At 42.0% G+C, this 25,955-nt stretch overlaps 4 protein-coding genes across 6 annotated transcripts in view; 2 read left to right on the top strand and 2 right to left on the bottom strand.

Annotated features, from left to right (window-relative positions):
• Positions 1 to 8,165, top strand: part of LOC120415362 (ATP-binding cassette sub-family A member 7) — a 34,535-nt gene extending 26,370 nt beyond the window's left edge. For all 3 annotated transcript variants that reach the window (XM_052707173.1, XM_039576852.2, XM_039576853.2), the window contains exons 3-15: positions 1,448 to 2,179; positions 2,241 to 3,274; positions 3,333 to 3,783; positions 3,844 to 4,042; positions 4,097 to 4,280; positions 4,344 to 4,827; positions 4,885 to 5,117; positions 5,173 to 5,916; positions 5,972 to 6,152; positions 6,209 to 7,126; positions 7,178 to 7,573; positions 7,644 to 7,928; positions 7,993 to 8,165. In XM_052707173.1, coding sequence (XP_052563133.1) covers positions 1,448 to 2,179; positions 2,241 to 3,274; positions 3,333 to 3,783; positions 3,844 to 4,042; positions 4,097 to 4,280; positions 4,344 to 4,827; positions 4,885 to 5,117; positions 5,173 to 5,916; positions 5,972 to 6,152; positions 6,209 to 7,126; positions 7,178 to 7,573; positions 7,644 to 7,928; positions 7,993 to 8,064 — 5,913 coding nt within the window. In that variant the 3' untranslated portion in view covers positions 8,065 to 8,165. The remainder of the gene's footprint in view (positions 1 to 1,447; positions 2,180 to 2,240; positions 3,275 to 3,332; positions 3,784 to 3,843; positions 4,043 to 4,096; positions 4,281 to 4,343; positions 4,828 to 4,884; positions 5,118 to 5,172; positions 5,917 to 5,971; positions 6,153 to 6,208; positions 7,127 to 7,177; positions 7,574 to 7,643; positions 7,929 to 7,992) is intronic.
• LOC120415364 (zinc finger protein 502-like) lies at positions 8,154 to 11,321 on the bottom strand. Its single transcript, XM_039576856.2, has 5 exons — positions 11,048 to 11,321; positions 9,621 to 10,994; positions 9,440 to 9,563; positions 9,293 to 9,376; positions 8,154 to 8,375 (listed from the first exon to the last, which is right to left on the bottom strand). Exons 1-5 carry the CDS (start codon positions 11,159 to 11,161, stop codon positions 8,197 to 8,199), a joined length of 1,875 nt encoding a protein of 624 aa, XP_039432790.1. The 5' UTR covers positions 11,162 to 11,321; the 3' UTR covers positions 8,154 to 8,196.
• Positions 11,322 to 13,578: 2,257 nt separating this feature from the next.
• On the bottom strand, positions 13,579 to 18,262 carry LOC120415365 (zinc finger protein 26-like). The gene is made up of 6 exons (XM_039576857.2): positions 18,017 to 18,262; positions 16,571 to 17,953; positions 14,371 to 15,798; positions 14,158 to 14,281; positions 14,018 to 14,101; positions 13,579 to 13,953 (listed from the first exon to the last, which is right to left on the bottom strand). Exons 1-6 carry the CDS (start codon positions 18,128 to 18,130, stop codon positions 13,694 to 13,696), a joined length of 3,393 nt encoding a protein of 1,130 aa, XP_039432791.1. The 5' UTR covers positions 18,131 to 18,262; the 3' UTR covers positions 13,579 to 13,693.
• Positions 18,263 to 18,413: 151 nt separating this feature from the next.
• LOC120415363 (RB-associated KRAB zinc finger protein-like) lies at positions 18,414 to 22,508 on the top strand. The gene is made up of 6 exons (XM_039576854.2): positions 18,414 to 18,668; positions 19,763 to 21,073; positions 21,138 to 21,227; positions 21,292 to 21,436; positions 21,552 to 21,635; positions 21,702 to 22,508. The coding sequence occupies exons 1-6, from the start codon at positions 18,555 to 18,557 to the stop codon at positions 22,109 to 22,111; spliced, it is 2,154 nt and encodes a 717-aa protein (XP_039432788.1). The 5' UTR covers positions 18,414 to 18,554; the 3' UTR covers positions 22,112 to 22,508.
• The last annotated feature ends 3,447 nt before the right edge of the window (positions 22,509 to 25,955 follow it).

Raw genomic sequence — 25,955 nt, 5'->3', positions numbered from 1 at the left:
TTTACAGGTTTAACCACATTTTTCAAATTATACGAATTTCACGCTGTCCGCAAAATCGTTAAAATTCGTATTCACCTTTTCAAATAAAAAAGAAACTCAAGATTTGCAACTTGCACGAACCAAAACTTTTTTATATTTTTATTTATTAGGAACCAAAATTGTCTTTTTTTGCCTTCCTCACCTTAATGAGGAAATGCTATAAAACCACTCAAAAAATGAATCTCGTAGACCTACCTTCATGTATTCCTATCGACTCAGAATCAAATTCTGAACAAATGTCTGTGCGTGTGTCTGGATGTGAGCCCGTGCACCAAAAAAATATGCACTTGATTATCTCTGGACTGGCTGAAACGATTTGGACCATTTTGGCCTCATTTGATCCGTCTTGGGGTCCCATCAGACCCTAGTTAATATTAAAAAGTTTAGAAAAGTACTTCAAAAGTTATGCTTCAAAAACGATTTTGGCTAATGTCCGGAGGATTGTAAAAAGGGTGTTTTTGTCAGAAACCTCGTCTTGTTTTAAGTTTTTAAAACGGTATTTGAAAGACATATCCAATAAGCCTAAGACATCGAAGATCTGACCACCCTATCAAAAGTTATTAGCACTTAAGTATTATTTATACACTTTTTAGAGGTCGGATCTCAGGTCATTCGATGAAAGTGGTGACCGGGTCCATCATGCGACCCATCGTTAGTTAGATAATTGAAAACCCTTTCAAATGAGGCTATAACATCGAAGTTCTGGCAATGCTATCGAATGTTATGGGCACTTAAGAGTTATTTGTTAAAATTTTAGATGCCGGATCCCAAATATTTCGATGAAAATGACGACCGATCCCATTATACGACCAATCGTTGGATTCGTAATCAAAAGACCTATCCAACGCGTCCAAAAGATTAAAGTTCTGACAACTCTGTCGATAGTTATTAGTATATGAAGTTATATTTAGAGATCATTTTTAGGCTGGATATTTTTATTTTACCAAAAAACCATAATAAAGTGAGGAAGGCATCAACCACCTAACGGTGGATTTAGTAACGTTTTTTATTTCAAGATTTCTTCTTAGATTGATGCAAAATGTTAAGTATAATTGAAACAATAACTTTGCAAAATAATCCATTCTAAAATAAATTTACTGACCCAAATCCAAAGTTATTTGAAAAAATGTTTCAAAACATGCTAACACAAACTCATTATTTTAAAAGAAATTTTGTAAAGATAAATCGAAAAATTTGTTGGCAACTATTTTTACTATTTTTGTTTGCAGTTATCCCTATTTCCTTTCATATGTTTCCAAGGTGAGATTTTCATAGGAATTTTAATGTTCCGTCATCAGAGGTGACATTGGATCTGGGGGTGAGATTGGGTCATACAAAAATGCTTAAATTTATATATAATATTTTAAATTTTAACCGTTATCTCTTCATCTACTGTCCCTATCCCCAGTGGATGACCATCGTCCAGTACGTGTGGCCCTGTCTGATCTTCCTCTCGCTGTACGTCCTCCGCAACCGCTTCCAAGCGAAACAGATCGGCGAGTGTCAGTTCCCGACGCGCCAACTCCAGAGCAACGGAATCCTCCCCTTTTTCCAGTCGTACGTGTGCACCATCGAGAACGACTGCAGCGATCCGAAAAAGTTCGAAGAGACTACGGACTTTGCGGTGGCACCAGTGACGCCGTTGCTGAACATTGTTCAGATCTTTCTGGACACACCGGCGTTGTACGATTCGGTGACTAAGCTGCCCAAGGATAAGAACTTTATCGGAACGGTTACCACGATCGTGACCAATGGGCGGTTTAAGGAGATCGAGGGAAACGCCGATAAGCTGGTCCGGATGGTACCGGAGATCCAGAAGATGGTCGGTGATGACTTCAACATTGAGAACTTGTTTGCCGACGATCGGACGTTTTCAAACTCGGGCAAGATCTTGTGCGGCAAGCCGTTTCCACGGAGTGATAATATTCGGTTCATTAACAACGTGCTGTACTCGCATGACTTTAATGGAGCCGATCCGGATGAGATAGCGGTAATGCCAACAGCTTACTGCAAGCAGCTGTATCGGGATGTGACGAACACGAACAACGGCAAGATCACCTGGAAGCAGCTGAAGCCGATTCTGCAGGGGAAGATTCTGTACGGACCGCCAAGTGAACGCAACGATGAGATCATCAAGTTTGTAAGATAAACTAAATTTGAATTTGAAGTTTGTTAAATCAACTAAATCTGGATCATTTTAGGCCAACCAAACCTTCGTAGACATGGGACGCCTGCGGGACTTCTTCAAGGCGCTCAACACAACGGTTCGTCTACTACACACGGATGCATCATTCCGGGACAGCTTCGAGGGGCTGATCGAGCTGGCCAAATCTCCGCTGGTGCAGATGATCGCCGGTGGTAACGTCAACATCGACCTGATCGAGTCCATGCTGAACGGGATTCTGAACGACGAAACCGTTGCGAAGACTCTGGAAACGATCGCCAGCATTTTTGAGTGTTTCTCATCCGATCGGTTCATTGCCGTGCCATCGGAAGCCGCGTTGGAAGATGAGGCGTTTAAGCTGAACCAAAAGAAGCTGTTTTTCGCTGGGTTGGTGTTTGAAAACTCGACGACGCCCGGGGAGATTCCGTACAAGATTCGGATGCGCACGGACGATACTCCGGTGACGGTAGAGAATCGGAATCGGTTCTGGTTCCCTGGTCCGGAGGCTAGCTTCGAGCTGGACATGAGGTATCATCGGGGGTTCGTCGAGATTCAGCACGCTGTAGATGTTGGGATCATCAAGTTTATGAAGCAGGAGAAAATTAAGGGGGAAAATGTAGCTGTTCAGGATACGCCTAGTAGCTCGGGTTTGGGGTTAGGTTTTGGAGACGATTTCGGTAGCAGTGAAGATGAGGAGGAGGAAGATGAAACAACAACAGCAGCGGGCAGCACTACCGAGAATCTGGACTCGTTGTACTCGGATTTGAGCAAGAAAATCAACATATCTTCATCGGATCTCAACCGGTTTAGTAACAAGTCATCTCTGGATGACTATCTGGACTTTAAGGATGACGAGGAGGAGATTGAGTTGGACGAAGAAGATCCGCTTACTCTTAATAGTACCTCAACGACATCGGCCCCAAGTCGTCGCAAACGTGCCCCGCAGTTTAGTTTGCTGGATCTGTTCCTGGGAGGGGGATCCAAGAAGAAGACTGATGAAGTAACGTACAACGTGGCCAAAGAGAAATTCTACACTAAGCAGTTCCCATATCCGGCGTACACCAGGGATGAGTAAGTCGGAAGTTTCTTAAAACGTTTGTCAAAGAGACTAATGTGTGATGATTTTCAGCTTCAAGAAGGGTCTTTACCTCGCCCAATCAATCCAGATGACCTTCTTTATCGCCCTGATCGTGCACGTGTCCTCGTCCGTTCGGCAGAAGATCTGGATGAAGGAGAGTGGCAACATCATGCTGATGCGATCGATGGGTCTCAAGTCCACCTCCGACTCCATCTCGTGGGCCATCACCACGCTGATCGAGCTGAGCATCGTGTTTGTGCTAGGGCTAGCGATCTTCTACAGTGGTGGCATCCTTCTACATTCCAGCCGGATCTTCCTGTTCGCCTATCAGCTGGTGTTTGGTCTCTGCCTGATTGCCTTTTGCTACATGTGCTCGATGTTCTTCCAATCGGCCAGCATTGGATCAGTTTCGACGGTGATTCTATTCCTGACCACATTCCTGCCTTATATTATAATCATATCCCTCGGAGCGACACTTAGCTTCGTGTCCAAGTTCTTTGCGGTAAATTCAAACTTATCTAATAAAATTTATGAAAAATAAACCAACTAATCGAATTTTCAGAGCTTGTCATTTTCGACCGCCTTTTGCTACGCTTGGCGGCACATCATGCGACTGGAGCTGCAACATCACAGCGCAAACTTTATGTCTGCCTTTGCCGGCTCGATCGAGGAGAATGATCTCAAGTTCGGGATTCTGATGATGCTGCTCGATGCAGTGATCTACTTCTTGGTGGGACTGATGTACGAAAAGCTGACACATGGTATGATCGTGAACTCTCCTGAATTCGAGAAATTAATAAAGATTGGGTTTTCAGAGGACACAACGTTCTACAATGTTAACAGAACTAAACTGGACAAGAGTATTGGAGCAGAACTGCTGAACGTAGATGTGATCTACGAAAACAACAAGAAAGCGCTGGATAATGTTTCGATAACATTTAAGCGGGATGAAGTTACCTGTCTGCTGGGAAGAAACGGGGCTGGAAAAAGTACAATTATGTGAGTATTTGAGTATCAACAAGATCACAAGAATGCTCAAGATTTTTATTGAATTTCCCGCAGCAAACTTCTCACTGGTCAGATCCTACCGGTGGTCGGGGACGTTCACCTTCCCCTGGACTACGATCTGATCTCCGGCTTGCGGAACAACGCCGAACGCATCGGTCTCTGCTCGCAAAACGACATCCTAATCCCCAACCTTACCGCTAAGGAGCATCTGCAGCTGTACGCGCGCATCAAGCTGACCAAGGGCTTCGAAACCGAGGTGCAGCGCACGCTGGATAACCTCAAAATGGGCAAATACAAGCACTACCGAGCGTCGGAGCTTTCCGGTGGGTTCAAGCGACGGCTTTGCATTGCGATCGCGTTTTTGGGATCACCGAACTTGGTGATCTTGGACGAGCCGTGCAGCAGCGTTGATACCAAGGCACGCAAGTACATATGGGAGCTGATCCAGACTCTGCGGAAAGATCGAGCGGTCATCCTGGCTACGCACCACTTGGACGAGGCGGAATCGTTGAGCGACAAGGTGGTCGTGCTGGAGAATGTAAGAAATCCTCTAGGTAACTCTCTTCAGACAATTGAAACTTTTTTCTTTTTTCAGGGTAAAGCAATTCTAGAAGAAAGCCACGAGGAGTTGAAGAATCGATTCACAAACACGCTGTACATCGACATGACCTTGAAGAGTCTAACGGAAGGTGATCGCTCTAGCATAATATCTGAACTTAACAAAAATTTAGATCAGCAGACCAACCTGCGGTACGGTGTGTCCAAGCTACCGAAGAACAAGCTACAGTACAAGCTCACCTACACGGGAGCAAATTCTCTGGATATTGAGTAGGTCCTCCTCAAAAAAACCAACATCAGCGATCACTAACCATTTCCTTTTCAGCTTGCAATCCCTGTTCGACCAGCTGAACCAATTCCAGGACAAAAAGCTAATCCTCAGCTACGACATCAAGAACGAGAACCTGATGAACATCTTCAGCGTCGTTAACTCCAGCGAAATCCCTCGAGAAGAGATCGGAGAACCCGACATCGTGTCCGCCAACGGGCACCACGACTCCAAGCCAACCAAATATACTCCGTCCACATTCCAAATCTTGTCCAGCTTGTTCAAGAAGCGATTCCTGCACTTCCGTCGCAACTACCGTCTCCTCATCTGTATCCTCGTTCTGCCGGCGTTGTTCGAAATCATCGCCATGTTCTTCATGACCATCCGACCACCGGGTGAGTACGACAAGATCCTCGAATTCTCGCCAGACTTGTATCGAGGAGCAGCGGAATTCTACACCCGACTTGGCAACGGCACGGACTTCCAGCGGGAGGCGACCTCGAGTATTCTGGATCGCTGTCCCGAAGCAGACTGTTACCTGTTCAACTCCTCGGAAGAGGCCTTCAATTGGCTGCTACAAACCAACGATCAATTCAGCGAACGCCGGTACGGTGGGCTAACGTCACGCAAGGAGAAACACTTCATCTGGTACAACAACAAAGGCTACCACTCGATGCCGATCTGGTTGAACATGCTGGACTCTGCGTTGCTGAAGGCCGAGCTGGAGAACGGTAGCTACAGCATTCGGACCATCAACCATCCGCTGAAGATCGAGCAGGATGAGTTGACGTTGTCTTCCATGTAAGTTGAGATGATCTGATGGGAAAGAGATTCCGTACTTACCGATTTCCCGTAGCCTTCAACAGGTCGCCGATGCCGGTATTTCTCTGATCCTGTTGCTGGCGTTCAGTTTGGTCGTGGCCGGCGCTTCCGTGTACATTGTCAACGAACGAGTCAGGGGTGAAAAGCGGCAGCAGCGTTTGGCTGGCATCAAGTTCAAGCACTATTGGGGTGTCACGTACCTGTGGGATGCCATGGTAGGGTCTGTTTGAGATTCGTTTGAGAACACGGTATTAACATGTACTTTTTGTAGATCTTCCTCGTTGCGATCGCCCTTGCCGTTATAGTCTTCAAGATATTCGCAATACCAGCCTACGTGGACAAGCAACAGCTTGGTGGAATTGTTCTGCTCCTGTTGTTCTATGGATTTGCCTCGATCCCAGCGATTCACCTCTTCGAGAAGCTGTTTAACGATGCCAGCTTCGCCAACATGTCCCTTTTCTGTTTGAACGTTATTACCGCTCTTGGAACGCTAACGATCATAATATTGTTTGATATTCTTGGTGAGTCCGAAACGTCAGAACATGTCCGTAACTTGCTGAACCGCGTGTTCCTCATCCTGCCACAACACGCCCTCGCCGACGGATTGATCGAGCTCTCCAAGAACTACATCCAAGCGGAGATCTTCAAGCGATACTACATCGATACGTACAAATCACCGATGGACATACTGGAACCCCATATTATCGGGCTGGTCTTTATGGGGGTGATCTTCATGATTCTAAACTGTGTGGTGGAGAAGAAAATCCTTCCAAAATTCTTTCTAGAGGTCGAAGAGGGCGAAGCTCCAGTGTACGAGCTGAAAACCGTCCACTCGGAAGAGATTATGACGAACGGCAATGGAAAGAAGAAGATCATAACAGCGGATCAGATTCTTTCTGTTGACCACCTGTCGAAACACTACCGACAAGGCGAGAACGTCGTAAGCGATGTCTCGTTCAAAATTCACTACGGCGAGTGCTTCGGATTGCTGGGAACGAACGGCGCCGGAAAGTCTACGATCTTCTCGATACTGTCCGGAGATCAGCTGCAAAGCAGCGGTAGCTACTGCTTCTTCACTACGGCTCATCTTTCGTACTGTCCTCAAAGTAGCTTCCTAGATCCGCTGCTAACCGTGGAAGAAGTGATCGAATTCTACGGCAAGCTGCGGAACGTGGAGAACATCGATAAGGTGAGATGACGTTATTTTTGCAAACCCCACGCTGAATCGTTTTTCTTTCAGCTGGTCTTTGAAACTCTCCGGGAATACCACCTGGAGCCGTACAAACGCATTTTGGTGAAGAACCTTAGCGGTGGTAACCGTCGGAAGCTGTGCGTAGCGGTGTCCTGCTTCGGTAACACCGATATCGTTCTCATGGACGAACCCACCAGCGACATGGATCCGGTGACGCGGGCCATCGTCTACCGTACCATCGAACGGCTAAACAGCCAAAACCGCTCGATCCTGCTTACGTCACACAGCATATCCGAGATCGACCACATCTGCCAGCGGATAGCGATCCTGAAGGACGGACGTCTGCTTACGGTGGACACGCCCGAGAGTCTCACGCAGCGCTACGGTAACAACTACCTGATCACCATCTATCTGGAGGATAACCGCGAGGTGGATCTGGTGCGGGTAAGTTTGCGCTCTCATACAAGTTTCTTCGAGATCAACAATGCAACCCTACGCTTTCCCAACCCCACAGTCCATCAAGCGTGAGTTCAACGTCAGCCAGGAGCTGGTCCAGAACAAAAACTCGCTCCAGTTTGTGGCCAAGGTGCAGCCGACGGAGCGAGCTGTGCAAGCGCAGCAAACCACCGGTGTGGAGAAGCTACACAAAAAGAGCCAGGTTACGATCAACCTGAACAACAACACGATCGATTCCAGCCCGGCGTTGGCGAGTAGCATTAGTGCCCTAGTCGTTAAGCTGCACCAGTTTGCTCAAACCAACCGGTTACGGTACACGGTGGCGCGGTGTCTGCTGGATCAGGTAAAATCAACTGGAATTGCTGGATTCTCGAGAATCATAAACCAAGATTTTTTTCAAACAACAGGTATTCGAAGACATTCTCCACAACCACGAAGAGGAGCATTCCAACGAAGCGTTCGTTGAAAACTCAGAGTGAACCCGTCCAACCCTCACGCACCGCACAAAACTTAGGGGCCAATTACTTACTAGCAAACAGGTATTTAGGATAACAAAGAGGAAATTGAATAGTTTTACAAAGTTAGCTTTATTGATCCGAAATCCAACGCCATTAATACTGATGAAGGCTCTGCTGGAAAGATGAAGCGGCCTCCGTCGCAGGCATGGGGGAAGGTACGGGCAACGAGAGATGATTTTCCGGAGCTCTTGGGTGTACTTCGAGGTGCTTTTGGAGTTCGGACTTTTTGCCAAACGTGCGATTGCACATTTCACATCGATATGGTTCAATACCTGAAACGTTAAGAAGACTGTTAAGGTTCCACACAAGCCGAAAATTCCGCATCCGCATTCGCAAATCCATCAAATTTGGAAAACTGCTCATTGGCATGATCTTAGTCTAAGTTCCCGGGCAGACGGTAATAATAAGATTCATGCCATTTTAATAACAAATACTGTTAAAATATCAGAAAGTGTTATGAAATCTTCTTGAAAAATCCATTTTTGCATAAGGATTTAATAACCGTTTATGTTATCATAACAAAATTTGTTATTGGTCTGATATTGGTTGAAAGCCAAAACCACTTTGGAATAACATTTTTTGTTATGGAAGAATACCTCCATCTATTATTGGGATGATCGAATTAGTTGTTAAAATGACGAAAAATAATAACAATGATTTGTTCGAAGAACAACTAAAAATTTCATTAGTCTGTAACAAAAAATCATAACGACGAATAACAAATCTTGTTATAAATAACATAAAATGTTATTGACCTAGTATTCTCAATCATCAAAAAATGTTATTCCCAGGTTATTTCCGTCGGCTCGGGTATACTTTCCCATAATTTTTCAACCAGCCTGAGGCCACATAGGATGAAATCCGAATCTGATAGTTGTTTTTCAAAACTCTCAAATGAACCTGATACATCCTGTGCTGACTTCTCTTTCTTCATCGCTCACCGATACAAGATGCAAGAGCGCAAAGCAGTCAACAATGATAATCCAAAATAACCATCTGTCTCTTTTATACTCACGCAAAACAGTGCGACAAAGTAAGACAGCATGTTCTGTGCGAGCATCGCAGACAACGAGAGTGCAAATTTGGCAACGTCGCAATCTCTTCTCTTCTGGCGATAATTGTTTGCTTGTTTTGGCGGATCGCTCAACTTTCTCAGAGCAAGATGAGGGATTTGATAGAAAAATCTTACCCGTATGAATACTCTCGTGCTCGACCAACTGGCGCTTCCGAATGAAACTCTTTTCACAAAAAGAACATTTGTGTGGTTTAACTCCTGTAAATGTTACGAATTTATCATTCAAAGTTAACTGTACTGAAATAACTAAGAAAAACTCACCTGTATGAGATATTTCGTGCCGCGTTCGATTCGCGTGATGAGCAAACGTCTTGTCGCAGTACTTGCATTTCCACGGTTTCGTTCCGGTATGAGTACGCATGTGGTACTGAAGATGGTACTTTCCCTAAAATTAATTCAACCAAGATTATTTATTTAAGTAAATTTGTTGACTGCTTCCTACCTTAAAAGACTTCCCACACACATCGCACTTGAATGGCAACGCTTCGGAATGGATCAGCATGTGAATCTTCAGATTACACTCCCGCTTGAAGCCCCATCCGCAGACGGAACAGACAAACGGCTTCTCATCGTTGTGCACCAGCATATGCTCCTTCAGTGCCGGAACCGAAGCGAACGGCTTTGCGCAAATCTCGCAGCCATACGGTCGCTCATTGTTATGTCTACGTTCATGCTTGATCGTCGAGTTTCTACACCGAAACTGAGCACCACAGATGGAACACGTTGTTTCAGCGTAAGTATGAATTCGATTCCGGTGCCGATACAGTGACTTGGCGCTTTCCACACACTTGAAGCACACCGGACACTCGTGCGCCAGCTTTGGGTCAAACGTTTCTCGCTTTTTACCAATGTGTTCTTTCTGACCATGTTCCAGCAGCTGCTGCTCTGTCTCAAACTCCTTGTAACAACCCCAACTGCAACATTTCGGTGTTTTCTGCTTCAACTGGACCTCCTTTTGACCCTTCCGTTCGTCGTCCCGCTCGTGGTGAATAACATGAAGTCGTCTTCTTCTCAGTGATATAAAACGAGACTGACAACGTTTGCACTGGTAGATGGGTTTGCTGGACAGAGCGGCTGCCAGTTTTACGTGATCCTCAAGAGACTTCAACCGTTTGAAGCCCACGAAGCAGATTTCACAGCAGTGTTCCTTGTTAATTCTTGATCGTTTTGCTCTTGTCTTGAAATGGATTTGGCCGTGCGTTACCAATTCTTCCTTTGTCCCGAAATCCACGCAGCACCAGCAGCAAATATGTCTTCCAGGACCAATTTGAATCGTCTCGTAAAATTTCAGCTCCTTTTCAGTTAGCGCTACATCTCCGAGATCGTCCTGATCGTCATCGTCATTCTCGTCATCACATTTCTTCGGCTTTCGCTTCGCTCGTGTTCGCTTCGCTCGTGTTCGCTTCGGACGTTTCGTGGGTACCCCGTCTTCTTTCAAATCGCAATGTTCCTCAACTTCCAGCTTAGCTTCACCCAATTCAACCTCATCGTCCGGCATCTTCTGCTCTCCACCATTCCAGTCGCTATCGTTCCCATCCTCGAAATCCAACACCGACTCCGGTTCCGATTCCAACGGCTCCACCTTTTCGATCTCAACCTCTAGCTTCACCTGGTGCAAGCTGAAGGTATCGCTCGGTGGCTCTTCATCGCCCCAATTGCAGTCCTCCTCGATATCCCGGAGCGATACTTCGGATTTGAACAACTGTCGTAGCTTGCGATCGGACTCGCGGACCTGGCCCGCAAAGTCCGCTATCATTTGTACTCTCGTGAGGCAATGCTGGCAAATGTACGACGGCAAGTCGTCGTCTTCCATAATCTAGCATACAAAAAATAATTTATTTGATGTAAGAAGCTAATTTTAATTCTTACCATTACTGAGCTACAGTCGACGATAACATTCGCAATGAATTGATCGCCCAATTTGGAGAAAATCGGCACCAGCTCGTTGCTTGTACTGCTCACACAAGTTCGACAAACGTTCATGTTTCAAACTCTGTTGTTAAAATATCATTTAAAATGATCAACTTCTGAACGCTCAAGAAGCATTCAGAAAATGTATTGCACGAATTGAAGAACACCTCCTACTCGATGTTTACAAACAAAACAACCTCATTGATAAGGTAGTGGTGAAAAGTGAACTCGCCTTAATGTTTTACTTCATCTGACTTCTCATGTTTCCTTGTGAGAAGTGAGTTAGCTTGTACTAGAGACCTGGAGAGTGAGATTGTGATCCAACTGATCACCGTGAAAACATATTTTTGATATTTTTGATATTTTTGATATTTTTGATATTTTTGATATTTTTGATATTTTTGATATTTTTGATATTTTTGATTTTTTTGATATTTTTGATTTTTTTGATTTTTTTGATATTTTTGATATTTTTGATATTTTTGATATTTTTGATATTTTTGATATTTTTGATATTTTTGATATTTTTGATATTTTTGATATTTTTGATATTTTTGATATTTTTGATATTTTTGATATTTTTGATATTTTTGATATTTTTGATATTTTTGATATTTTTGATATTTTTGATATTTTTGATATTTTTGATATTTTTGATATTTTTGATATTTTTGATAATTTTGATAATTTTGATATTTTTGATATTTTTGATATTTTTGATATTTTTGATATTTTTGATATTTTTGATATTTTTGATATTTTTGATATTTTTGATATTTTTGATATTTTTGATATTTTTGATATTTTTGATATTTTTGATATTTTTGATATTTTTGATATTTTTGATATTTTTGATATTTTTGATATTTTTGATATTTTTGATATTTTTGATATTTTTGATATTTTTGATATTTTTGATATTTTTGATATTTTTGATATTTTTGATATTTTTGATATTTTTGATATTTTTGATATTTTTGATATTTTTGATATTTTTGATATTTTTGATATTTTTGATATTTTTGATATTTTTGATATTTTTGATATTTTTGATATTTTTGATATTTTTGATATTTTTGATATTTTTGATATTTTTGATATTTTTGATATTTTTGATATTTTTGATATTTTTGATATTTTTGATATTTTTGATATTTTTGATATTTTTGATATTTTTTGAATTTTTGATATTTTTGATATTTTTGATATTTTTGATATTTTTGATATTTTTGATATTTTTGATATTTTTGATATTTTTGATATTTTCGATATTTTCGATATTTTTGATATTTTTGATATTTTTGATATTTTTGATATTTTTGATATTTTCGATATTTTTGATATTTTTGATATTTTTGATATTTTTGATATTTTTGATATTTTTGATATTTTGATATTTTTGATATTTTTGATATTTTTGATATTTTTGATATTTTTGATATTTTTGATATTTTTGATATTTTTGATATTTTTGATATTTTTGATATTTTTGATATTTTTGATATTTTTGATATTTTTGATATTTTTGATATTTTTGATATTTTTGATATTTTTGATATTTTTGATATTTTTGATATTTTTGATATTTTTGATATTTTTGATATTTTTGATATTTTTGATATTTTTGATATTTTTGATATTTTTGATATTTTTGATATTTTTGATATTTTTGATATTTTTGATATTTTTGATATTTTTGATATTTTTGATATTTTTGATATTTTTGATATTTTTGATAATTTTGATATTTTTGATATTTTTAGTATTTTGGTATTTTGGTATTTTTGGTATTTTGGTATTTTTGGTATTTTTGGTATTTTTGTTATTTTTGTTATTTTTGGTATTTTTGTTATTTTTGGTAATTTTGGTATTTTTATTTTTTTTAATTTTTGGTAGTTTTGTTATTTTTTGAATTTTTAGTATTTTTGGTAATTTTTGTTGTTTTGTTTTTTTTTTGTGTTTTTGGTATTGTCTAATATATTTTTTGTATTTTTGCTATTTCTGCTTTTTTTTGGTATTTTTTGTACATTTCAATTTTTGTAAGAATATGGGGTTTAGATAACTTTAATTTATAATTTAATTTTCTAACGTTTGATTTCAAATTTGAGTTCTGCGACCTAATTTTAGTCAAATTTGAGAGGTTGATTGCCTATTAATTTACAAAATGCATTTTTTTATTCGATATTTTATCTCCGCTGTTTTTGCCCCATCTTGAACACAGCAAAAAATTGTGTAAATTTGGAAGGTGTAATTGTAGAAGGTTAAATATTACCTCTTTTATGATGTAATTTTACCTCAATTTAGACTGAAAAAGTGACATTACACCAGAATAGTGGTAAAATTACGCATTTTCAGAGGTAAAATTACACATTTTTTCTGACATAAAAGATGTACCCCTTCCCAGATGTAATATTACCATGATTTTTTTCTCTGTGTAGACTTCAGACGCTTGGGAAATTTGGTAATCAAAGATGTTTGAAAACATATCATTTAGCAAAAAATTTAGGTATTTATTAATCAATTTGAAAACCTTAAAATATTTTTCCCTCAAACTAAAATTAATCCAGCATATTATTAAGAGAATAAACACCTCTCATGCACTCATTACATCGGCTGCTGGCTGTACCCGGCGCCGGAACCCGCCATCATGACGGCCGCCTGCTGCAAGGTCATCCCCTGCGCAACCGTGGTCGGGGCCGGCGGTGGGGGCATTTGCGGCGACATGGGCATCTCGGCCATCGGCGAGGGCTGAGCCAACGAGAGCTGATTCTCTGGCGCCAGCGGGTGCATATCCAGATGCTTCTTGAGGGCCGCCTTCTGGCCAAACGTTCGATTGCACATTTCGCAGCGGTACGGTTTGATTCCTGGTTGAGGTAGAGAGTTTGTTAGAGGGAGATTTTGAGGAAGAGGGGGTTGAAATGTCCTTACCCGTATGTGTACTCTCGTGTTCGATCTGATAACGTTTACGGATAAAACTTTTATCGCAGTACGTACATTTGTATGGTTTAATGCCTAAAAATAACAAGATTAAATATCCTGAATTTGACAATGATAATGAAAGATATCACCTGTATGTGATGTCTCATGACGAGCCCTGTTGGCATGATCTGCGAAGGACTTCTCACAATACCGACATTGCCACGGTTTGTGACCAGTGTGAATACGCATGTGATACTGAAGATGGTATTTTCCCTGTTAAAGAAAAACATACTTCAAACAATCTGCTTCACTATTGTACTTAGGCTTAAATGATTTCAATTAGTCTCGTAACCACACTTTACCTTAAACGTCTTCTGACAGATACTACACGAATAAGGAGTATCCTCCTTATGTTTCATCATGTGCTTGTTTAGATTACACTTCCGCCGGAAGCGCCATCCGCAAGAAATGCAAGCAAACGGCTTATCATCTGAATGCACCAACATATGAATACGAACCGCTTCCCTAGAGTTAAACTTCTTCCCGCAAATTTCGCACGGATACGGCTTAATGTTATCATGGTTCCGCTCATGGAGCAACACTTCATACCGTGTCTTGAACTCCTTCCCGCATACAGAACATTGATGCGTTGCCCGATACATTCGATGTCGGTGACGAGTCAGGCCATCACGCTTCTCGAACCGCTTGAAACATACCGGACACTCGTACCGGCGTTCCAGATCGTCCGATTCGATTCTATTGTCGATGTGCTGTTCTTTTCCATGGGCCAACAACAGATCTTCAGTGGGAAAGGATGCCAGACAGTCTTTTGCGCAGCAAATTTGTGCCCGTCGGGGTTTCTCATGGTCCGTCAGTTCGTCACGATGCTTCAGATGAATCCGCGCATGCTGCCGACGGTTCTGAGCCGTCACCCGTGTCATGCATCGACAGCACTCATACACTCCGTTTAGTCCTACAAAACTCTGCTTGTGTGTTTGCAACGCGCTTGCCTTCGAGTACCGCCGGAAGCAGACATCGCAGATGTTCGTTTTGGCTTCATTGACGTACTTTTTTTTGTTGTGCGCAACTTTCCCATGCTCCACAAGCTCCGCTCGATCGGTGAAGATCCTCAAACAAGCGCAGCATACATGAGTATCGGGATCGACCGACACTGTCCGGTACATTTCGTGCAGTGTTTCGCTGGGAATATGCTCATCTTCCGAATAATCATGCTTCGCGAGACTGTTCTCTCTCTTTCGGGCTCGTGGCTTTCGTCTGCGTCTGATAACTGGCTCGGAATCCGTCTCACTTTCAGTAGACTGAGAATCGTCCACTACTCTACGCTTCTGCCTCCGCATCATCTGTCGCTTAACCGTGGACAACTCCATCGGTGCATCGTCGTCATCATCCTTGCACGTTACCTTCTTCTTGAACAACTTGTGCAGCTCGTCGACCGATTCATCCTCCTCGGAATCGCTCGGTGCAAACCGCGTCCGCTTCACCATTCGCCGAGACTTCCTCGCCCTGGTTGCCCCAGAATTGCTCTCCGTTTCATCTTCCTTCTCCAGCTTCATCTCCTCCACGTGCACCTGTATCATTTGCCACGGCGAATCGTCATCGTCGACGTGATCTCCGCTGTCCAGCTTTTCGACCTCACACAATTCGCTGCGCTGTGATCGGCGCAGCTTGCGATCCGATGCGCGAACCTTCCGCACGAAATTTTTCGTTTGGCGTAGATCGCTGAGACATGTCGAGCAGATCTGGGTCGGTAGGCCATCGTCTTCGAAGATCTGTACGGGTTGACGGTGGTCATTGATTATGTTTCTAACAGTTTTGTAGCTCATTTAGTGTTGGAAACCTCACAGTTCTTATTGGATTGGAATTTACAACTATTAAATGACAACAAAACGCAAGCTAATACAACCTGAACGCCACTGCACTCCACGATTAAGTTGGCGATAAACTCATCCTCAAGTTTGGAAAATATAGGCACCAAACTATCTCCCTTCGTACTGCTACGGATGCATACACGACAGATCACCATCGTTCCTAATGAATCCTTATTAGAAACGCTTAATTTACTAATAAATTAACATTACTTTTTCATTCAACTATGCTAGCTTCCCATTGAAGAATCCTTCTGTAGCACTAGTCGAGTTGTCAAACCTTTTTCTTATTTTGTTTCCTTCTACGTCTTCTTGGGTTCATGTTCCAGTGTAATCGCTGCTGAACCTTCTCACTTCGTTTCTCACTACATCGATACATGAGTGAAACATGTTTACCAACAAAAGCCGGTCGTCAAATCACGCTTCTATGCTTCCCAAAGGGCGTATCAGCAACTTCGTGGCATTGTTGGATTTGACTTCCGAACCTTAACTATTCTACTTGTTTCCGTACATACAACATTATACGTCAAATGAAGGGAATTTCATACCGCTGGCAAAGCCTCACGTTCAGAAGGAAAAAGTCTTCTCTGGTCACCGATGTCCGGACGTAGAAGCCCCACCAACCCAGAGCGAGTTACGAAACAGTTGAAACCAAACTTACCCTCACGAAACTTACCTTGAACGACTTTCCGCACACTTCGCACTTGAATGGCAGCGTATCGGAATGGATCAGCATGTGCATCTTCAGATTGCACTCCCGCTTGAAGCTCCAGCCGCACACGGAACACGCAAACGGGCGCTCATCTTTGTGGACCGCGAGGTGATTCTTGAGCCCGTGCGTGGTCGTAAACCACTTGCCGCAGATTTCACAACCGTACGGACGCTCGTCTACGTGCTTGCGTTCGTGTGTCATCATAGCGGGTCGTGACTTGAACTCTTTGCCGCAAATCGAGCATTGCATTCCTGCACGGTAGATTCTGTTTCGATGCCGATGCAGTGATTTCTTGCTTTCGAAGTTTTTATAGCACACGGGGCACTCGTGCGGTTGCTTCGGATCCACCTCCGCGCGCTTGTTACTGATGTGCTCCTTCAGACCATGCTCCAGCAATTCTTCCTCTGTTGTGAACTCTTGGTAACAGAAACGATTGCAACAGGTTGGGGTTTTCTTCTTGCGCTTGAGCTCCAATTGGGCAAGTTTTTCATCCTCCTTGTGGTGGCATAGTGCATGCATGCGTCTCCGCTTGGGTGCCAGGAAGCGAGCCGAACATCGTTTGCACTGATGGATCTCCTTAGCTGACAAACCCGCTGCCATTATCATGTGGTTCTCGAACGATTTCACCCTAATGAATCGGCGGTAGCAAATTTCGCAAGAGTGCGGTTTATATGTTTGTCGCCTTCTCCGATCGTTATGTTCCACGCCATGTGCCTTCAACTCGTCCCTGGTTTCGAAATCCTTACAGCACCAACAACAAATGTGCCTAGCAGGATCTATTTTGACCAGTTCAAACATCTCCTGCTCCATTTCAGTCATTGTATCCTCCGCCATATCATCATCTTCATCATCGTCGTCATCATCCTTGACTACCTTTTTCTTAGCTGACCGTCGCTTAGGACGTTTCGACGACGATGCCTCTTCCTCATCTTCATCCGAGTCCTGCTCAACCACCGCTTTTTGCTTAGTTTTGCGTTTAGCTGTCGCGATCTCCAGCTCATCTTCTGACTGTTTCTGCTCGGCGTCATTCCAGTCACTATCGTTGCCATCCTCAAAATCCAAAGCATCCGATTCTGACTCCCCCTCAGACTCAGAAACGGACTTTTCCACCTTCTCCACATCGTCATCGTACTCCACTTTGACCTGATCCAGTGCCGTGCTCAATACATCGGACTCACCCTCCTCGGTATTCGGTTCCTCAATGGCTTTGAGTGTGACTTCGGATTTGAACAGCTGGCGGAGCTTGCGATCGGACTCGCGGACCTTTGTCGCGAAATCGGCAATCATTTGTACACTTGTGAGGCATTCTTTGCAAACAAACGATGGCAAGCCGTCGTCTTCGACAATCTGTGATTAGAAAGAAGAATATGTCAGACATAAGTTATGTTGCTGAAAAAGTACATATCTCACCGTCACTGAGCTGCAATCTACGATAACATTCGCGATGAATTGATCACCCAATTTGGAGAATATCGGCACCAAATCACCAGAGCTGCTACTCACACAAGCACGGCAAACGTTCATGTTATCAATACCCTGTTTACTGAATGTATAACTTATAAGGATCCAATCCTTACATAGATCAATATTTTATCTCCAATTTACAAGAGTTAACTATCAAACACTGACAAACTCACATAACATATTCCACTTCCACGAAAGATGTTGACAAACAACGCGTTCCATACAAATAAAGAGTGAACCCAGCTGAACACGTCCCTCATACAAAACGTTCAGCTCGTGCTACACCGTCTGTCACACCATACCTGTCAATCTTCTTATAAGCGGCATATGAAAAATTTCTCATTCATAAAAATTTGTTGATAGCCGTGAACCACAGTGAAAAAAAAATCTTTGGGAAAATCAAAAATTTAGCTAGCTTACCTGCGGTCTGGTAGGCCAAACCACCGCTCGGCACCTGCTTGAGTCCCGGCCGCATCGGAACGCGATGGAGGTTTGCCGAACCTGCATGAGCGAACGCTCCGTTCAGCTCGTTCCAGTTTACTCCAAGCTGGACGATGCCTTCATCGCCAACATCATCATGGAGTGCACCTCGATTCAGGTGAGGGTGTATTCCTTCGAGAGGAACGATATGGGATGGATAGAATATTGATTAGAAGAGGAAATTACACCCAGGAGACGGGCAAATTAGGCGAAATTGATTAATCTTTGGTGCTGAGAAAATATTTCAATCTATTGTTTCAATGTTAGTGTCAGTCGTAAATTGCAAATTTTTTGATAGGTGTCGAGAAATCCTATTGGAATAAAGTAAAGGGTCTATCAACCTCAATTGAAACATATTCCAGCACAAAAAGTAACATTGAAATAAATAATTATAGCAATAATTTCACAATAAATCTGTTTTTACAAGCGATTTCAACATTTGTGATAAATAACCGAAGCTTTCTAAAATATTGGGATTAAGTTCGATAAATACATTGAAGGAAATGAATTTTCTGATTTATTCAATTCTTCCCTCATTTTAAATTGTACAATCTTTGGTAAGACATCCAGCTACACAAAGAAAAAAGAGTTCCGCGTAGTAATTTTAATAAATGCAAAAAAAATCACAAAAAATAGCTTCAGCCTGCACAGAACATCTCTTACTGGCGAACTTTGCCACTCTATCTTCTTCATAAAGTAAAAAATCGCTGCATTTGTATGCGGTTAATGTGCAGGAATGACTGCATGTGATCATAAATTCCTCAATAAAGAGAAATGCAGTTTGAATCAATGGTTTTATTAAAGTTTACTTAAAAGTTAGATGGCCAACAATAGATGCAATTTTTCCCAGAATATTAACCCGATCAGGCGGTAATAACATCAATGCCAAATTATGTTATTAATATGGTCGGATTAGTTGTCAAAATAACAAAGCTCAACAAAAACATATGCTGAGAATAACAAGAAAATAACAAGCTACGATATTGCAATAACAAATCAATAAAATAAATGTTATTCATTTGTTATTACAAGACCAACCTTTGATATTTCCATGTTATTTTCAGGGCATTTATCTGTTATTTCAACAACTAATCAGACGATCTCAATAACAACAATCTTGCATATCATAATTTCTACGTTTTTTTTCGTCTGATCGGGAAAGTTATCACTTCGAAACTCTAAATATGTCCGTTTCTTGTTCCTTGGAACCAGATCCGCGAGAACGATGGCCTCCCGGCCCACATATGCTTCCAGTGTATGGAAACGCTGCGCCTTCTGTCCGCGTTCATCAAAACGGCTCGCGACTGCGATCGCACGCTGCGAAAGCTGTGCAAAACCGATGAATCGGGCCCATCGGTGAACCCGATTCTTCTGCCGGGCAGCTCGAAAGCCGAGTTCTCTTCGCTGCTTGGGGCGGACGATACGGATGTGTTTCAGTTTGCCGAGGTTAAGATCGAACCCAGCGACGAACTGCTGGCCGAGGGAGTCGAATCTGAGGAATCGAGCGATGACGATGATGGTCGGGCTAGTGGGGTAGACTCGGATTCGGATAGTTCCGAGAGTGACAGCAACACCGTCACCGAAAGTGACTGGGAGGGTAGCGAGGAGGAGATTGTTCCCAGACGTATCAAGAAGGAACCTCGCGAGGGTAAGCGGCGTGGTAGAAAACCGAAGGCGAGATCGTACGACTCGGATGATAGACCGATGCTGAACAAGCGGAAACCGAAGTATGATGATGATTTGGAAATGAACGACTTTGAACGAGAGCTGTACAACGAAATCAACGTGGAGGATGGCAAACGAATCTGCTGCGGTTGCTTGTTGATCTTTGATACCGACCAAGAGCTCGAATCCCATCGGGCAAAGGTACACACCCGGAAGCGGGAGGGTCGTGCAAGCAAAAAGGAAGACCCTCGAGTACATTGCGATGGCTGTCTGCGAAAGTACAAATCCACGCGAAGGGTAAACTACCACAAGGAACGCATCCGACAGCTGGAGGTGATCTGGGAGTGCAAAAAGTGCCGGAACCGTTTCTCGGAAGCCACCAGAAGACGAGGCCACGCTAAGAAGCATCCAGCCAAGATGGTCGCAACGGCTATCATGGCACCGATCAAGGAGGACATTCAGCAAGAACTCGGCTGGATCTGCTGCGCTCAAGCGTGTGCCCAGTCCTTCCCCGATGAAGCTACCCTAATGGCACACGCCCTAAAAGCCCATCAAATCAACAAGCAGGAAGCGGAAATCGAAGGCAGTCAAGACAAGACGGTTCAATGCATGATCTGCTATCGCCGGTTCCACGACAAGAACGGGCTGATCAACCACCAGCAACGGCTGTATCGGCTGAACAAGTACCAGTGCGCTCTGTGCGGGCTGCAGTTCAGCAGCGGAGGTCGGCTGACGGAGCACGAACTTACCCATGGCAATGAGAAGCCGTTCAAATGTGACGTATGCGGCAAGGCATTCACGCAGAAGGGAAATCTGAAGACGCACATGACGGTGCATACGAATGAGAAACCTTTCCAGGTAAGCTACACTGCTTGAATTTATCAAATGATTTTTTAAACGTTTTCTTTCTCTAAAATAATAGTGCACAGTTTGCGGAATGTCATTCCGGCAGAAGGGTGGTCTGAAGACGCACATGTCCAACCACATCGAGACCCCACAATTCAAGTGCGAGGTAAATTGATTGTATTTTCCCTATTAGCTCAAGACCGTTGATATTTCTCTTTCAAATCAAATAGGTTTGTTCCAAACTATTCAAAGCAAAGCTGCATTTGCGATACCACATGAGAATTCACAACGGGGAGAAGAAGTTCCCCTGTCGTTACTGCGAGAAGGCATTTACCGATTTCACTAACCGTATGAGACACGAGATGAGCCACACGGGTAAGTTGGACAATAACCTTAATTTACCATAGTTTCAAAGTATTTTGGTAACAAACTCTCTTATCCGAACACGAGCATTGTATTTGAATTACTTAATCATATAATTTTCTTGCAGGCATCAAACCATACAAATGTTCATACTGCGAAAAATCCTTCATCAGAAAGCGATTCCTCGTAGAACACGAGAGCACCCACACGGGTAAGTTTTTCAAAAAGCTCTTCCTTCTATCAAGTAGTAATCCACTTCTTTCCACCCACTCCCCAGGAATCAAACTGTACAGCTGCGAAATCTGCCACCAGAGCTTCGGCCAGAAGAACTCGCTCAAGAAGCATCAGTCCACAGCCCATCCCGGCTACACCAACATCGGTGGCAATAATACTGTGGGTGCTGTCCTTTCGGCAGCCACAACCCTCAATACCGTCACCAACATTAACATCGGTGGAATTAACGTCGGCATCAACGTTGGCATCCCGACGCCGGGCAGTGCCTCGGTCCACTCGATCGATTCCGCCTCGATGTCCCCGGGCGCGTCCAGCTCGATGCCACCCCAGACGCATCCGATTCCACTGACCAGCCATCAGCAACAGCAGCTGATGGCCGTTTTTCACCAGCAGCAACAGCAGCAGCAGCAGCAACAGCAACATCAACAGCAGCTTCCACATCCGCATCAATAAATTTGTTGGCTGGAGTCACCCCAAGGGTGGTAGTTAACCCTTAACAGCTCAGACAAACAGACGACATATTTTTTTCAGCAAAATTCAATAGTTAATGCTGAACCACCATGCGTCCCCATCGACTATATTTTACTCAAGCAATTTAAAGGAGACGCTTGGTCAAATGATCCTTTTAAGCGTTCCGATTAAAAGAATATTATTTTCTAAGGATCCAATCTGTTTGTCTGATGCCAGTGTGAACATTCGTGAATTACCGCCTATTTTATGATGCTCTCTCGTGCAGTACCGTGCCGCTGTGCCGACCAATTGGACTTGGCCAGCAGTAAAACATTCTTTCATACTAAACACATATATAAATACATAAACAATATAGATACATAAAGTTTGCTACATTACACCTCGAGGAGTTTGTGACAAATGGAACAGAAAAGAACGGCCTGCCAGTTTCATGGCCTGTCGCGGACATAAACCATCTTTATATGCACGGCCGGTCTCCGGTTCTCCCAGCCGTGTGTCCACCTGAAGCAGCGATAAATTTTGTCACGCTCGATAAAGTTTACATGTGCCGAACCGAGCATAAAAACATGTTTCCAAACGGTTCCGTTGAATTGCGGCATTAAAGAGACGTTTGGTTACGGGCTGCGGTTCCTAAACAGAATGAGGTTCTCAAAATAACCATAGAATTCACTATCCAAAATCGGTGTTTTACACTGTACAATTAGTCAAACGTGTAAATTATTAGGATGCAAATTAACATCTCATCGATTGTGTGCTCTCTTGTGATGACGACCATTTTGGAAGAAAATGGATTAATGATGACGTTTCGTTAAACTTTTTTTGTTAAACAAACCCTACAAGATGCTTTAACCGGATTTTGGAATATCGCTTCCGGTCCCCGGATATCATAACCCAAGTAACAAGCTAAATGCTTCTACTTCTTAGCAGGTTTTATAAAAGATTTAAAATTTGCTACTCGGTGTTGTGATGATATTGAACAAAGCTTTCAAGATTTACGATAGAAATCTCTTGAAAGTATCTTCAAGAGCACTTTAGAAGCATGGCACATAGTTTTATGTCACTCTTCGTTGTTTGACTTGAAGTTATCCCAGAGAGGTTATTTTCAAGACCATTTTACATTGCCAAAACTGCCTTAAAACTGAATTAAAACTTCTTCGTTTAATGAAAGCATAATTTAAGAGTCTTTGAACTTGATTTGTCAAATCACTAAATATTAGTACAGTCAGTCAGTTTAGTGACAAGAACCGATCACCAAAGTGCAAAAACCCGGGAATCACGTAAAATATTTCGATAATTACTGGATCCAGCGTGGACGTAATGATTAGCACCTTCGGCAAGGTCTACGCGATCAAGTGCAAGCCAATTTCGCCATTTAGAATGCATGGCCAAAATTATGTTATCTTCCGGCACGTCAAGCAACACGCAAATCATGGGGTGTGGATCTTGCTGATAAGGATGTTCGTGAGAACTGCCCTGACGGCCTGTTGCATAACCTCTCCGACACGCAAAATCGGCACGACGCATCCGGACCAGAATTAGGCGTTTCGAGATTGGAAAAAATGTCCCGCGGAGTGCTAGTGTTTTTGGTTGGATTCGTGTTGATTACTGTGACTAAAAATGCTCGTTATTTTAACGAAATTTTTTCCGTGTGATTTTTTTTCGACAGGTGCTGGCCGAAGAAGCTTACCCGGTTGAGGATCTAGATGACGGTGCGTGCCGCGAGCTCCTGTCCGGCGCCCAGAGCAAACTTTCGTCGGCCTCTACTGATGTGGAACGATACTTTATTTTTCTCCGTGATAAGCGAGATGACAAAAAAAAATCAAGCCTGATAATGAAATATTTCAAAAATATCAGAAATTAACTAATTGATATGTTGTTGTCATGATCAGCGATGGAAGAATCCCCATAACAAATCTTTTGACGCTCATCAAGAGAAAAAAACATTGGAAGAGAACTTGGCTCGCGCTTGAAAAATCGGTAAAAGGAGACTGAAAAAAATCATCACCGGGATAAATCGGCGGAACATCGATGTCTCTACTACACTTGCAGGTGTAATGTCACACGTCCAAAAATTACTTGTCACTGTTCGTTGATGAACAATGATTGTAAACAAAACGAAATAAATTGATCAAAGTAGTGCTAACAATGAGAATCACAAAAAAATCATCTAGGTGCTGATTGGTGTTTTTCGAAAAGTTCGGGAGTATTTTTTTGCGTGTTTTGTCTTCTCTCGCTTTTGCGGCTGAATAAACTTCGCAAGCGAAAAAGATTTTTTTGTGATTATTCCATCCCTGGTCATGATAGTTAACAACTATTAGAAACAATAAATATCACATTTTGTTTCCATTTCAGAATTGATCTTGATTGAATTCTACAATTTTACAATAACGTGAAAAAATAATGCTTGACTTTGACTGCATGAATTCATGTTTGTTTCTTTGAAGATCAGTTTCCCGAATGTATTTTTATTTTTATTCACGAATGTTTTAACATATAAATTGCTAAGTAATCCACACTTTCTTTTTAAGCTTTTTGTTTGTTTGAAAATGTTGGTTCAATTATTTTAATTGATGAAGGAATACATTGGAGAATAAACTGATATTAAAGAAAAAAAAATTTAAGAGCGGTGCTAATTTGTATTTTTTTTTAAATAACTGAATTCAACCATAATAAAATAAATCTTATATCACAATTGTACATTTTTGACCATGTCATTAATCTACGCATGATGAGGTACTAGGATGATGCCTTGAAATTTTGCATAATTTACGGAATTATTCTGTGAAAAACCGTTTGTTATATTGACCAAACCCCCATACAGGAGGTCCGAGGTACCCCAACGGATTCCGGACTATCTCCGGTAAAAATGGGCCATGTTTGTCCATCATCTGACAGTTCAAAATATAAATAAATCTGAAACTTTTGCAAACGGAAGCATCCAATTTGGTCAATTCCATCAAAAGTTATAAGATTTTTAAGAAAAAAAATGGGGACAAATGCCTACCCGAGCGTTTGAGTGTTAAACGCTCCAATTTCGTTAAGGTATGGGCTCCCTGATCTGGGCTTCAATCGACTGAATTAAATTTTAGTAAAATTCCTACCAATAAATAAAATATTAAATTACGGATGAAATTCATATGTAATCATCTTAAAAAACCATGCGTACCCACGTTTATCTATGCGGGTAGTACAAATAAGGGGGTGCGCCTGGTTGCTTACAAGAGGGGGTGTTTGACAGCGAAATAATTTTTTTTTTGTTACTGGCAAGGTATTCTTCAAAATTCAATGTTTTCGAAATCTCCATTTATAAAAAAAAACTTGTAAATTTATGAATAAAACATGTCAAATGGGTTATAAATCTATTTTAATGGGAAATATTAAATAAAAAAGTTATTTACCATCTAACATTTCATCACATCGAATTGCTTCTTTACATTTTCATTTAATTTAACAATTTCAGGTTATTTTGTGCGACTACCTTTTTACCAAACAAACAATGCAATCAAAAAATTCATTCATTTGTTAGGGAAAGAGAAGTTATGTTTTCTCACATATGTTTGTATTGGCCAAAAATTTACAAAACAAATTAAATAAAATTCAGAATATAGAAAAAATTGAATATTGAGAACCTCCGAACAAAAGGATTCGTCGACGGAAGCGTCGGAATGTGGCCATTGCCACCCTTTGCAAAAAACGCACCATTTTTGGCAAACTAAGCTAATCGCCTCTCCATGATGTAGCCCAGTGCCAAAAACATGCCAGGCTTTTCAGTGGCGCAAATGCGTCATAACATGGGGACGATGACGTCAATTGCAGTTGTACCGAA

Source organism: Culex pipiens, chromosome 2 (assembly GCF_016801865.2).
Source record: "Culex pipiens pallens isolate TS chromosome 2, TS_CPP_V2, whole genome shotgun sequence".
Taxonomy (NCBI): Eukaryota; Metazoa; Arthropoda; class Insecta; order Diptera; family Culicidae; genus Culex; species Culex pipiens.
The sequence above is the reverse complement of the archived record's forward strand: the minus strand, read 5'-3'. Positions and strand labels throughout refer to the sequence as shown.

Excerpts from the sequence above, each read along its gene's own strand:
- LOC120415363 (XM_039576854.2), top strand. The coding sequence starts at position 18,555 with ATGGAGGTTTGCCGAACCTGCATGAGCGAACGCTCCGTTCAGCTCGTT. Across the intron at positions 21,074-21,137 it reads CGAATGAGAAACCTTTCCAG|TGCACAGTTTGCGGAATGTC; the intron begins GTAAGCTACACT and ends CTAAAATAATAG. Across the intron at positions 21,636-21,701 it reads ACACGAGAGCACCCACACGG|GAATCAAACTGTACAGCTGC; the intron begins GTAAGTTTTTCA and ends CCCACTCCCCAG.
- LOC120415365 (XM_039576857.2), bottom strand. The coding sequence starts at position 18,130 with ATGAACGTTTGCCGTGCTTGTGTGAGTAGCAGCTCTGGTGATTTGGTG. Across the intron at positions 17,954-18,016 it reads TAGATTGCAGCTCAGTGACG|ATTGTCGAAGACGACGGCTT; the intron begins GTGAGATATGTA and ends TTCTAATCACAG. Across the intron at positions 13,954-14,017 it reads ACACGAGAGTACACATACGG|GAATCAAACCGTACCGCTGC; the intron begins GTAAGGACATTT and ends TACCTCAACCAG.
- LOC120415364 (XM_039576856.2), bottom strand. The coding sequence starts at position 11,161 with ATGAACGTTTGTCGAACTTGTGTGAGCAGTACAAGCAACGAGCTGGTG. Across the intron at positions 10,995-11,047 it reads TCGACTGTAGCTCAGTAATG|ATTATGGAAGACGACGACTT; the intron begins GTAAGAATTAAA and ends TTTGTATGCTAG. Across the intron at positions 9,377-9,439 it reads GCACGAAATATCTCATACAG|GAGTTAAACCACACAAATGT; the intron begins GTGAGTTTTTCT and ends TAACATTTACAG.